At 56.6% G+C, this 12,415-nt stretch overlaps 1 protein-coding gene across 2 annotated transcripts; it reads right to left on the reverse strand.

Moving 5' to 3' along the window:
• Positions 1 to 98: 98 nt before the first annotated feature.
• Positions 99 to 12,073, reverse strand: TBX1 (T-box transcription factor 1). Of its 2 annotated transcripts, none has more exons than XM_005524371.3 (8): positions 11,884 to 12,073; positions 10,275 to 10,734; positions 6,988 to 7,089; positions 5,410 to 5,581; positions 5,030 to 5,185; positions 3,577 to 3,644; positions 3,281 to 3,381; positions 99 to 2,533 (listed from the first exon to the last, which is right to left on the reverse strand). In XM_005524371.3, exons 1-8 carry the CDS (start codon positions 12,071 to 12,073, stop codon positions 2,094 to 2,096), a joined length of 1,689 nt encoding a protein of 562 aa, XP_005524428.2. In that variant the 3' UTR covers positions 99 to 2,093. The 2 variants fall into 2 exon arrangements, with proteins under 2 accessions (XP_005524428.2, XP_087921083.1); XM_088064957.1 differs by having other exon boundaries at positions 10,275 to 10,683; positions 11,884 to 12,020.
• Positions 12,074 to 12,415: the final 342 nt, after the last annotated feature.

Consider the following 12,415-nt stretch of genomic DNA (forward strand, 5'->3'; position numbering starts at 1 on the left):
TAAATAAATAACCTCATTTTGTAGGGGAGGCTTAGACTTCAGGGCAGCCAAACTGACAAATACACACAAAGAATCAAACAAGAAATGAAGAAAAGAAAGAAGAGGAAAAATATTTATGAATGTTACTGTCCAATGTCTTTTCAATTAATGAAATAAGATTATCTACATATATCTACAAATATCTACATGTATCTACACTTTGCAGATATGATTCTTTGGTTGTCTTCACTTTTTTTCCTACACTGCAACTATTGAGAAAAAAAAGGGGTTGTATAATCTTTGAAGGAAATAATAAATATAACAACTTCATTAAACATTTGACCAAAGCTTTGGCACTAGTCAGTTTACAGATAACAAATCATACTGAAAACTCTGAAATAACAGAGGCAAAGCAATAGCAATAGAGCACATCCGAGAGCCATTTCCCACTGACTAATAACAAGCACAAAGCTATTTTACATCAACCTTTCTGAGAACATTAATTATGGTTTAGTCAGACACTAAGAATCTCACAATTCACTGCAAATGTCAAATAAAATACATATTTCTTGCACAAGTATTTTTTTATGGATTCAGATATATTTTTTTAACAGAAAAAAAAATTACATAAAATATTCATGGTAGACTGTATCCCTTCTTAAATCTTTCCAAAAAGGTTTTGGAAGCCCAAAGCCCACTGCCAGAGACAAAATAAACATTGCTATTAACACTGCCACCTGCACAAGGGAATGAACATGTTTTAAAGAGTCTGTAATGAAAATGTACAAACATGGATGAATAGATGACTTTAAAAGAAATAACCCCCATATTTTAATAGAGTCATGTGGAAGAATTGGAAAAGTGTTCATAATACTGTATACCAACACAGCTGAGGAGCTGCTCAATACCTTCTCTGAACACAAAGAGACTACCTTCGGTGAGCATCTGACACCAACTATTCAAAACACATCACTGGAGAACTGTGATGAACAGTTCATTCTTAACAGTAAGGAACAACTACTGAATGAAGATATTAAAGGAAGAAGAAAAAGTACTTACCAGCATTAATAGGGAAGATGCAGCAAGCAGGTAATGCAGAATAGGTGCTTTAGGACTACTGCAGTTTGGATCAGCCAAATATAAGGGGTGAGCCAGACTGAGAAAAAAAAAACCCCTGAAGTCCCTTTAAAAGGACTCTCCACGGGAGAGCATTCAAGAGCTCGGGAAAGGCTGCAGGAAGGCAGGACTGTGTGAGGCTGCCTGGGAAGCAGGTGGGAAACACACAGCCTGAACTCTGCAGATATTCCCCCACCCCCAGGCTGTTTTTTAAACCTTTGCAGGTATTGTTGGGAAAACAAGATGCAAACACAGCTCCGCATGGCTGTGTTCTTGACCATAGGCCCTTCTCAACAGCTCCAGAAAATGCTGCTATGGTTAAGGCACCCCATTAAACCCCAAAACTTACGAGTGGGTCAGGGCAGGAGGAGAAGTGGGAAATTTGTTCTGGCAGTGAGGCTTCCAAGCGCCCCCTTAAACTAAACTCTGCTTCCCCAAGAATCTCCTCAAAGAACCACCCGAGCCACCTGTGAACCAGCCCTCGGTGTGCCCCGGGTTGGGAGAGACTGACACCGACAAGTGCAGGACAGCGCACGGCGGCCCCACAGCCCCTGCTCGGTGCTCACGTACAGGCCCCACGGGCAGGAAACAGCCGTGGACACCGCCAACACCGGCGGTAATACCAAACCTCCATCAGAAGACCCGGCGGGCGAGTGAGAGGGGACAAGTCACTTCACCGCTACTGCCTCCCCGTCCTCCCACCGCATCCCAGCCGCCCGACGCTCCTCGGTGCCCGGCACGAACGGAGGCGCGGGGGAATAGGGAGATAAGGACATATGGCTTCATTTATCAAAGTGCAGCCGCGGGTCACACCGCGATGGAGCTCCCGACACCGCCGCCCTCACAGGGCGGGGCGCGGGGGCGGGGTCGGGCTGTCGGCGATTGGGCTGTCCGGCTGTCGATCAGGTCTAGCTGGCCAATCAGCTCACTCGTAAGGCGGGAGGTGAGGAAAAGGCGGGAAGGGGGCGGGCGGTGTCTCTCGTGCCCCCAGTGCCCCGTTACCGAGGCCCGTAGTCGTAGCCGGCGGGCGCCCCGGCCGGCGAGTACATGTTGGCCGCCGCCGCCGCCGCGGCCGCCGCGTTCATGTGGTGGTGGTGGTGATGGTGGTGGTAGCTGTGCCCGCGGATGCTGGGGAGGGGATAGGGGGCGGGCCGGCTCTTCGCCCCCAGGTAGTGGTCGTAGGCGGCGGCCGCCGCCGGCGGGTACTTGTAGGGATGGTGGGGCAGCGGCTCCGACGCGGCGGGCTCCAGGCGCAGTTCGTGGTGCGGCGGGGTGGGCTGGCCCCCTCCCGGCCCGGCCAGGGGTACCAGCCCGCCGCCTCCGCCCGGCAGCGCGGGGCTGAGCACGCGGGACATGAGCTGCTGGTGCGCGGCCTCGGCCTGGTGCAGCGCCGTCCCGCCCGCCTCCCGCTCGAACTCCCGCCGGTTCTCGGCAGCATCTGCGGGGGCAACAGCGTCAGTGCGGCCGCAGGACGCGCATCCGCACACAAGGGAAGGAGGCGCGAAGGGAAGAGCGGGGCTGCGAGCGGGGCGTGCAGCAGCGGCATGCGGCAGGAACGGGGATGGCGGGACGGGACCTTCTGACTCCGATAAATGGAGTTGAGTTGACTGACAAGCTGGTACACGCCTGACATTTTTGCAATTGTGTAACACTAAACAAATACAGACTTCCCTTTATTTTGTAGGCCCGGAGTGCGTTGGAAGAAAGGCTTTCGGTTGTCTTTGCAGTTGTTTGCTCTGGGTAATGGAAAAGCAGTCAATGGGCAGAGGTGCTGTTCGACCTGACTGCAGCTCCTGAATGGAGCGGGTCGGCCCTAAGCACACTGCCGAGATGCCTTAAAAGGGCAATGTGAGAAAGAACCTGTGGCCAGCACTGCATCTCTGCCTGAACAGCTGAGTTTGTTGCCAAAAAGTCGAAAATAGGACTCTAAAGGCAAGGCACAGTGTTTCTTAAAGCAGCAAATTTTCTTGAGCATATAACAACAATAAATGTTGTAGTCCAAGGGAGAATTAATTAGGCTATGAAGGTATTTTTCTTTAAAGAATAAGTGGTAGCACAAAGCTCATTAGCAATGGGGCTGTGCACCAGCGTGGTGAGCAAGGCTGGCCCCAAGCATGAATTCATGGGCCGTGCAGGCCAGCAGGGTCTGGGTGATGGGCTGGCCTGGCCAGCGGGGGGGTCTCACCTTTCTCTGTCCCGTTCTGGTGAGCTGGGGAAGAGACTGGATTCCGGGATCTGGCAAAAGCGCTCATGAGAGGAAGAGCCCCTGGCCTGTGGTTCCTGGGCCTGGAAGAGGAAGGGAAGAAGTGATACAGAGCTGATGGTCCAACAGGATGAGCAACTGGAGTATTGCCTATGTGAGCTGCAGCTGGTAAATGCAGTGTCCCACTCCATGAAGCCTTGTGCAAATGTAAGCTGTGCAGATATATGTGAAATAGGGTGAGTGTGGTACTGCCATAATCAATAAAGGCATAGCCTTACCAGTCCTCAGGGTCGCAGTCTCTGAATCCCTTGGCAAAAGGATTACTTGCAATCTTCAACTGCGTGATCTGCAAGGAGAAGTGGTAAAATGTCAAAAAAAGGCAGCACACGGGGCTCCCTGGCCAAACAGCGAGTGTCCCTGAGCAGGTTTTGGGACTCAGCAGTGCTTGGTACAACAGAGAGGGTCCAGGTGGCTGGTGGCACCAGGGTGTTCTTTGCCACAGAGCACAAACATGTTCTTTCCCTCTCTTAGAAAATGTAGGTTAATATCTAATATGTAAGTAATATGTAGGTAAATCTGCGTTCAAGGTGAAGGGAGAGGCAGTCTGAGTCAGCTGCAAAAGCTGAGTAAATGCACTTGTAAGAAAATGCCACATTATATGGGTCACCACTGGAGCAGTTTAGACAAATCACTGGATAAATCATACTTATGTATTTATTTAATTCGCCAGGGAGAAGGCAGGACATTTTCTATATTTAAGCAAATCCACGGATAAAGTATGTGATTGTGAGTTTCCGGAATGGGTTGAAAAACAAACTTTAAGCCCCTCAGTGACAGTTCCAGCCTTAGAGGTCAAACTGATAGAAAGCAGGAGAGAAAGAGCAGCTGTCCGGAGCCATCAGGAAAATGCCAGCCGGGGAGGGACTCCCGAGCCCCTTAAAGGCACAGACTTTCTCTGGCCTCACCGCCTCCACCGGGGCGAGGTGCGGCCCAACCGCAGCATCCCGAAGAGACCTCAGGTCAATTTGCTCAAAGCCAGTGCAGAGGGTGACACTGCCGCCGGCTGCTCGGGGACAGCCCCGGGACACAGCCTCGGCCTGGGTGACATCGTCACGGAGCGAGGCGGTTCAGAGCAGCACTGAAAAGCCCCCGCTATGAAATCGTATTTCCCCTCGCTTCTGGGATTCCTGCTCTTTACATTACACTGATGCGATTTAAAGAAGCAATTGGATTAACTGCTGCCCAGAGATCCGCATCAGATTGGGGTGGGGGGGTTTTGTTTCGTTTTGTTTCGTTTTTAACGTATAATTGTATTCTGAGAAGAGACAGACCGCTACGAGCTTAAAGCAGTAAAATCGCAGATTTATCCAAACAAATTGTGAGTGACATTTCACAGCGGGAAGTCTGTAGTTTCCCCACTAGCCCCGGTCTCGGGTTTACATAGGTAATGAAGTCCCCCGGGCGGGGGGAAGCTGGCGATGGGGCTAGAGCCCACGCTGCTTCCTCGGCGTACAGCGATGCAGTTCGCGCAGCTCCCCGGCTATCGGGTTCCTTGCTCTGCCCGGAATGGGTTTAGCAGATGGGGAGGAGGAGGCAGGAGTAGCCCCAGCTACCGCCGCCGTCGGACACCCGCAGCCCGGCCTCTAACCCCGGAGCCGGACGCACCCATGGTACCTCCGGGGCGACCCCAACCCCCGCTTTCGATTGCCCCGAGCTCCGCTGCTGCCTCACCCGGTGGTTCTGGTAGGCGGTCACTGCTGTGAAGCGCGTCTCCTCGAAGACGAAAGTTTTGAAGTTCTCCTCTGCGTACTTCTCGCTGTCTTTCCGGGGGTCCACGTAGACCACGTGAAAACGCGGCTGGTATCTGTGCATGGAGTTCAAAATGATCTGAATGATAAAACGAGCAAGGAGACAATAACTGATCCAGGCCGAGCATGGAGAGAGGAGAGCGCAGCCCCTGCCCTGCCGGCTCCACTGCCCGGGGCAGCCGCGGGACTGGGGCAGAGCCCCCGGGGAGGGGCGCGGGCAGGGTCACCCCACGGCAGTCTCAGCACGGGGAGTTCCCACCCGGTGCAGCCCCGTGTTGGGCATCTTCTCCCGGGAACACTTACATGCCCGTTGTCATCCAGCAAATTGTTGGTCAGTTTGAGCTTATCGAAGGAAACGATCTGCTTCATCCACTGCGCTCCTTTGGCCGGGGAGTCCGGGTGGTAATGGACTCTCCCGGGGGTGGCGGGGTCGGCTTTGCCGGCCACCAGCCAGGAGGAACTGTGGAAGGCGTACCTGCGGGAGGGGAAGGCACCCTCAGCCGCGGCCCGGGGGACTCCCGCCCGCTCCCTGCAGCACCGCCCCGAACGACTGCAGCACCCGCTCCCCGCAGAACCCGGCCCGGGACGGTTCCCCTGGCCCACCGAGAGGGAAGCACCGCCTCTCCATCACTCCCGCTTCCTACGGCCACGGGACGAACGAGCTCTTTTCCGCAGCCAGAACTGCTGCGGAGGGGATATAATATTTTAACGGGTCGGCGATGGAACTGTCGTGAGAGAAATCTGCAGGATGGAGGAAATTTATAGCTACCCGCGTACATTTGGAAGAGAAGTCACAAAAGCTTCCCCCTTCCTCTAAAAAAGGGTGAAAAAGAGCCCTCTATACTGTAATATTCTGGCTTTAAGTGAAAACTGGAAAGTTGTGTGTAGATTAATAGCAGGTTCAGAATTTAGCAGTCTTGTTTCATTCTTTCAAAGTACATATTCAATAGTAACGTTTAAAACAGAGAAACCAATCTTCTATACAAGTGTTTACTTTAAAAGCCAGTGTTTGCACAGGGGGAATTAGACACCATTGGACTTGAGCAGAAACATTACTTTTTAAAGATATACTCAATTGGATGTTATATATCCTACTTCCCTTGACAAGCAAACATTTCTAGGACGCCCTGAGAATTTGGATATCTGTCTAAATATTTATATATCGGACCCTGCAATTCCTATGCGGGCTGCCTGCTCGGCGTCCTGATCTGAAGCTAAATACATAATGTGCCTTTCACTGTCTTAAAATTAAAGGAGTTCCAAACCAGACTGCATTGCTGCCTTGAGAGTCAACAGTTTCCAAGGCCTTCCTACAGTGCTGCTGGGAACAAGGACAGGGTTTTGTGGCTCGGGTGGCTGGTGTCTTTCCAGAGCACAAAACCCACTCTCTTCACCCAAGCACCCAGGAAGCTCCCCAGCAGGCATGGCACAGCTTCAGGGCATGTGCTGAGAGGCTACAGCCTCAAGGAGCACCGAGAGGATTTTTGTTAAGTGGCAAAGGGTGTTTGCCATTGGAGATGTGTAGCAGTACGACAAGGAGAGCTTTTCTTGGCAGGACAAGGCAGATCCTGCCCTGTGCCCTCTGGAAGCCTGCCCTTCTGCCCATGCCGGTCTGGCCCCGGCCGCCTGTGAGCCTGGTGCAAAGGTTGAGGAGCCCCTGCGGTCCCGTGCAACCGCTCCTGGCCCCAGACTCGTTGCAAATGTGTGAAAGAGACCCCAAGTCAGCCGCATCCTGTGTCCCCTCCCTGACTTGCACCGACAGGTGTCACGCCCAGAGGCACATCCCTGAACCCCCAGAGGGCAGGAGCAGGGGGTGGGCAGCGACCCACCCGCCTGTACGGCTCCGAGAACCGCGGGACAGGCCAGCTATTTGTTACTTGCCGGTATCGCTTGTCATCCACCGGGATGAAATCCATGAGGAGCATGTAGTCAGCCATAGGGTCCATCCCGAATATCTTCACCTGGAAGGTGGGGAACATGCGCCTGACACAGAGAGGAGAGAGACGTGCTAAGCTGAGGAGCAGCAGGGAGCCCCGAGGCGCCGGTATGGTTCTCTCTCCTCCAGCTGCACCGATACCCAGTTGTGATGACAAGTCCCCTAGCAGAAACCACTGGTCGGAGGAAGAGGCAGATACGCTCAAGCTGCTTGGGGAGACTGGCTGCCGTGTTCCCCAGCCCTCGGCAGCATCCCGAAAGGCGAGCCGAGAGCGTCCTGCCTCTCCCGCTGGCTCCGGGACCACTTGTATCAGACACCCGAAATGTCCCAGCGTGGTGGAACAGAGAGAACAGGGGGAACAAGAGCAACCTCGGCCTTTGCTGTGGGGAGATCAAGTGAAAATAATTTATTCCCTGTGGTTTCCCCATCATTTTAGCAGACCTGACTGGAGGCAAATGCAAGGCATTACCCCGTCTGCGGACCCGCACTCAATGCTCAGGAGTCTCATCCAGCCCTGTGGGGGTCAAATCTAAAAATTCCTGCAAATGACACGAGGTGATCGAGTTCCCACCTGAGCAGCTTCTGTACCCACCAAACTGCGCCCGTTTGAAAGCAGTGGTTACAGCAGCAGCCCCTAGAGCCAGCGGGAGACCTCTCCCAGCCCAGAGGGGCGAACGCTCCCCCTCGGTGGGCATGGACTAGAGGGCAACGGGGATCTCCCAGAAAGCCCCGTCCCGGATCCACTTCATTGCAAGAGCCCGGGCGGGCTCCCGCTCCCCGCACCTTTGCGGGACGAAAAGCAGAGACGAAAGTAGCCCAGGGCTCTGGAATTGGGCAGGCCAGCCCCCGCGGCTGCTCCCCCCGGTTATTCTCTGCGCAGGCCCCCGGGAGCCCAAAGCTAAGCCGAAGCGCGGATCTCACGCTCAGGGAGGGCACGATTCCTCCAAGGGGCTGCAGTACAGCTGCGATCGGCTGCGGGCTAAGGGAAGAAGCCGGGACGGTCCCCCATCTCTTCGTCCTGCATCTGCACACACCGGGCCCAGGGTCTGGTCCGCGGCTGCCCGGCGGGACACGCCGAAGGTGTGCCCTGGCGTCGGGGCCCGTTATAGCTTCGTTTTACGGAGTAGTAAACCAAGCGAGAGACGATGGGCAGTATTTCAGGAAGGGTGTTCGCAGCCATTGAAAAACCAAAGTCCCAGCCGCCCCCTGAACAAACAGCCCGATCAAACCCGGACACAGAGAGCCCCCCCGGCTCGTTCTCGGAGCGCACGGCCGGACCTGTTGTTATGTGCCCCTGCCCCCCTCTGAGGGGCGATCGGGCAGCGCGCCTTGGCTCGCAGCTCTCCCAGATCGGGCCCAGCACTGCCGGGCTGCATCGGCATCGGGCAGCTGCGTCTCCCTCTCTGTTAGGCTTTAGCAAACTCTGGAGAACGTTTTTAGTCGCTCCCTCTGTTATTATTATTTTTAAACGTGTAAAAGCCCTCATTAGCTCCAATTCCGGTGTTTCTTATTCTAAAACTTAGTTTTAAAACAAACAACCTGAGACGATAAGACCCATCTAGACAAACAGAAGGGCCAGCCCAGAGGTGCTGGGAGAGAATAGGCTTTGCAGCGCCTTCCCCGAGACTTTTCCTGCTGGTTTTACCCCGTTTTCTCCTGTTTTTACTCGCCTGTCTGGAGTTTCGACGGTGTCATAAAGTAAATGAAGCAAAGGGTGGGAGGAAAACCCCCGCTTCAATTCGAATTGGTTAGTTTCCGAAACCTTTTGAAGTGGGATATTTGCAATCCTTTCGCTCTTCTTGAAAACCAAGAAAGCAGATCGAAGAACTCCTGTTTGCAGAGAGCCTCCGCCTGGAGCCTGAACGACCTTTTCCGCTAAGGAAAGCAAAGCGGAGCCCGGCGCCGGGCTCAGGGGCCGCGGCCGGAGACAGCGGGCTGTGCGACCCGGCGCCGGGGCAGGCACCGTCTACGGGAAATTCCGGCCGGCTCCCGCAACGCAGCGCCGGCTGCTTTTGCACCGGGCACCACGGTGGTTGTTTTATTTTAGGAAATTGCTAATATATATTAAAAAAAAAAAAAAAAGGTAGCTGCGTACATGTAAGTATGTTTCACTTCTCATTTTTTTTTTGCGCTTTCGGGACCCTCAAAATCGCTAACAGGAGAACGGGAGCGTACGGCCGCGGTCACAGCTCTTGCCCAGACCATTTGCAGCGGAGTCTGACTCTCTCCCCCGGCCATCCCGCCGCCGTCGACCCCGGGGCGAACTGCGAGCAAGCAACGGGGGATTCCTTAATTTGCTTGTTTTTCATTTCTACCCCCCCGCCCCCCTTCGCCGAATCGGTTTAAACCAAGGGAAGACTCAGAGCCTGGACAATTCGCAGCTCTGCCCGGAGCCTGGCGGGGAATAAGTTTCGCAGCTCTGCCCGAGCCGCCGCGGCGTTTCCCGGGGATCTCCATTAAATGCAATAACTAAAAACTGTAATTGGGACTCCTCGTCCCCCCATATGTTTTGCTCGTTCCTAACCCTATCGCATCAGCCGCTTTCTTTGTTCCCTGGCCAGGAGCAGGGTGCTGGCCCCGGAACCGCGCCGCGGCTGTCGGAGCAGAGCCGAGAGGAGCCTCGCTCAGCCGGGCTCCTTACTCGATAATCGGGAAATGCAACAGCCCTGGAACACATTTCAAGGTGTAGAATTAGGGTCTGTTCGCATCTCCGCCGGAAGGAAAACATCTGCCCGTGCTAAGACTGTATTTAGCAGGTTTTGCACGGTTTGCGTGTTGTTTGTTTCTTTCCCCCGTATCCTTGCTGTCCGCCCCGGGAGCACACACTGTCCTCCGTAAACACGGATCGAAGTCCCGTGTGGAGTCACAGCCGAAGGCGCCCGGAGGAGCACAGCGCCCTTTCCAGCGGGAGTGAAACCCAGTGCCCTGCCTGCCGTCCTCCGCACGCCTTCGCCGTCCGCCCGCAGCAGCAGCGGCGCGTTCTTCCGCAGCACCGAGGCCTTCGGGCCGCAAGAGCTCGCAGATTTCGCCCCAGGAGAAGCGCAAGGATCAAATGACGGCGACCGCAGGGTCGGGCCGCTCCGCGACTCGCCCTTGGGCAGCAGCTTCAATCTCCCCCCAAACTGCGAATTCAACCGCTCGCACCGGACTCTCCCGCCCCGACTGGCCTGGGTGCCCGGGTCCGGAGGGAGAGGCTTGGAGAGCCGGGGCCGCTCGGGAGCTCCGCACTGACCTGCCTGCCTTGGTGACGATCATCTCGGTGCCCAGCTGGTTGAACTCGTCCCACAACGCCTTCATCTCTAGCTGGACGCTCACGTTGGCCACCTTCGGGTTCTTCTTCACCGGCGCCTTGGCCGCGGCGGCCGTCCCCGCAGAGCAGCCCGAGACTGCTGCCGGCCCCGCAGCGGCTCCACCGGCGCCCTCGGGCTGCTCGGGGCCTGGGGGCGGCGGGTTGGTCCCGGCCGCCGCCGCCGCCCCGCCGAAAGGGTAGCCGTGCTGGGGCTGGGGCGGCGGGTGCGGGTGCTGTTGAGCCGTGCAGGGCTCGTAGTGCGGCTCATGCTGTCCGTACGGGTCCCCCGGGGAGGGGGAGAGGTGGTACCCCCCGGAGGCGTTCAGGCTGCTCAGGCTGTTGGCCGTGAAAGCTGCAACATCGCAAAAATGGGACAGCTGGGTGAGCCAGGGGCTGGAGATAGCTGAAATCATTCCAAAAACAAGCGGTCAGGGCTCCGCTCCGGCTCCCGCTTTTCCCCCAGCTCCGCGCCGCTCCGCGCGGCCCCCGCCTCCGCACCGGCTCCGTGGGGTGCCCTCCGCCTCCTCTCCTGCCCCGCGCCCAGCCCAGCGGGGCGCCTCCCCCTTTCCGCTTTGCTTGGCCCCAGCCCCGCTCCCCCCGGGGCAGGCGGGGAAGCTCGCTGCTCCCGCTGCCTGCCTCGGCGCTTTTTTTTTTTCCCCCTTTTTTTTCCTTCTATTTTTTTTTTTCCTTTGCAAACCCGAGAGGTCTGCCAAGAGCCTCGGCGGTGCAAAGCCCGTGCTATCTCTGCAGGCCTCCCTCGCCACACGCCACTTGGGACAACGCAAACTCCCTCCTTTCGCCTCCCCTTCAAAAAAAAAGGGTGAAAAAAAGAAAAGAAAAAAAAAAGAAGACGAGTGGGGGAACTCAGAAAAAGAAATCGGCTCTTATTTCCGTGTAGCTACGCTGCTGCAGGTAACGTCCTTCACTCTGGAGCCGCGGGGCTGCGGCTGACAAGGGATCTGGTTTGGCAATGCCCCATTCCTTCTCGCCCATTCCCGGGCGAAAAAGGGGAAGAGGCCGGGACCAGAGCAAAGCTCCGGGTCCTCGCCAAGGAGCACCGGGTCGAACCCGGCTGCGCAGCCCTCGGCCGCCGGCCTGAGCGGGCCCTGCGGCGCATGATAGGCCGCCCCCGGGAGCGGCCGGCTCCTTCAGATCCCCTCGAAGCTGAAAGGTTCTTTGAGGTCCCTTGCGTTATTTCCGACGCAACCCCCAGGACCCCGGTAGGAGCCGAGCCCCGGCCTGACGCTGCCTCGGGCACGGCCGGCACTGTCGGGGGGTGATTTCAGCACCTCTGAGAAGACGCGAGTCCAAGCGGCGGAGCCGTCGAAAGCTGCTACCGGGCCACGGGCAATGACTTTCTCTAATGGAGGGCTACAGGGGCCCAGGCGTGCCGGGAGGACGGCAAAGCCTCCTCCGAGCGGCCCCGCAGGCAGGCCGCGTTCTGTGCGCTGCCCCTGGCCCGGTTGCCGGCCCGGGCCGTGTGAAAGCCCTCGGATACGCGGTGGTCGGCGGTCCCGTCCCCGCAGCCCTGCGGGGCGAGCGCGGCACTCACCTTCCATGTCCCTGGTGACGGTGCTGAAGTGCATCTTCTGCGGGCGGCAGCCGGGGCGGGCGGGTGCGCTGCGGCCGCCGCGGCGCTCCTCCAGCGCTCCTCTCCCTGCTTGCTCGGCGGCGGCGACTGAAATCAGAGAGGCGATACTGAAAGCATTTGCCTTGGGAGACAGAGGGCTGTTTTCGTCCATAGGGGAGACGCCAATGCAGGAGCAGCAGGCGCGGCAGCCTCCCACCACGAGCCCCCCCTCCCACCCCCTCACTCCCCTCCTTTCTACCGCACCATCCAGGGAGGTGCGAACGAGACCCCCTCCTTCCAGACGAGGAGGGGTGGGGAAGGGAAACTTAAAAAAAATAAATCCAACAGAAAACAACCTAAACCCTCTGCCCCCCCGGGAAGGGCGTTGGGGAGTAAGAAACTTCCCCGGGGCCCTTTGTAGCCAGCGCCAAGCACCGCAAAGACGGACCGAGCTCTGTCAGCGAGACGGGACCGGGGGGCAACAAATAAATAATCCCACGAATTTCTTTCCCGG

The sequence above is a fragment of the Pseudopodoces humilis genome, chromosome 20 (assembly GCF_049639895.1).
Source record: "Pseudopodoces humilis isolate 2021_Gansu_Grassland_sample_001 chromosome 20, ASM4963989v1, whole genome shotgun sequence".
NCBI lineage: Eukaryota > Metazoa > Chordata > Aves > Passeriformes > Paridae > Pseudopodoces > Pseudopodoces humilis.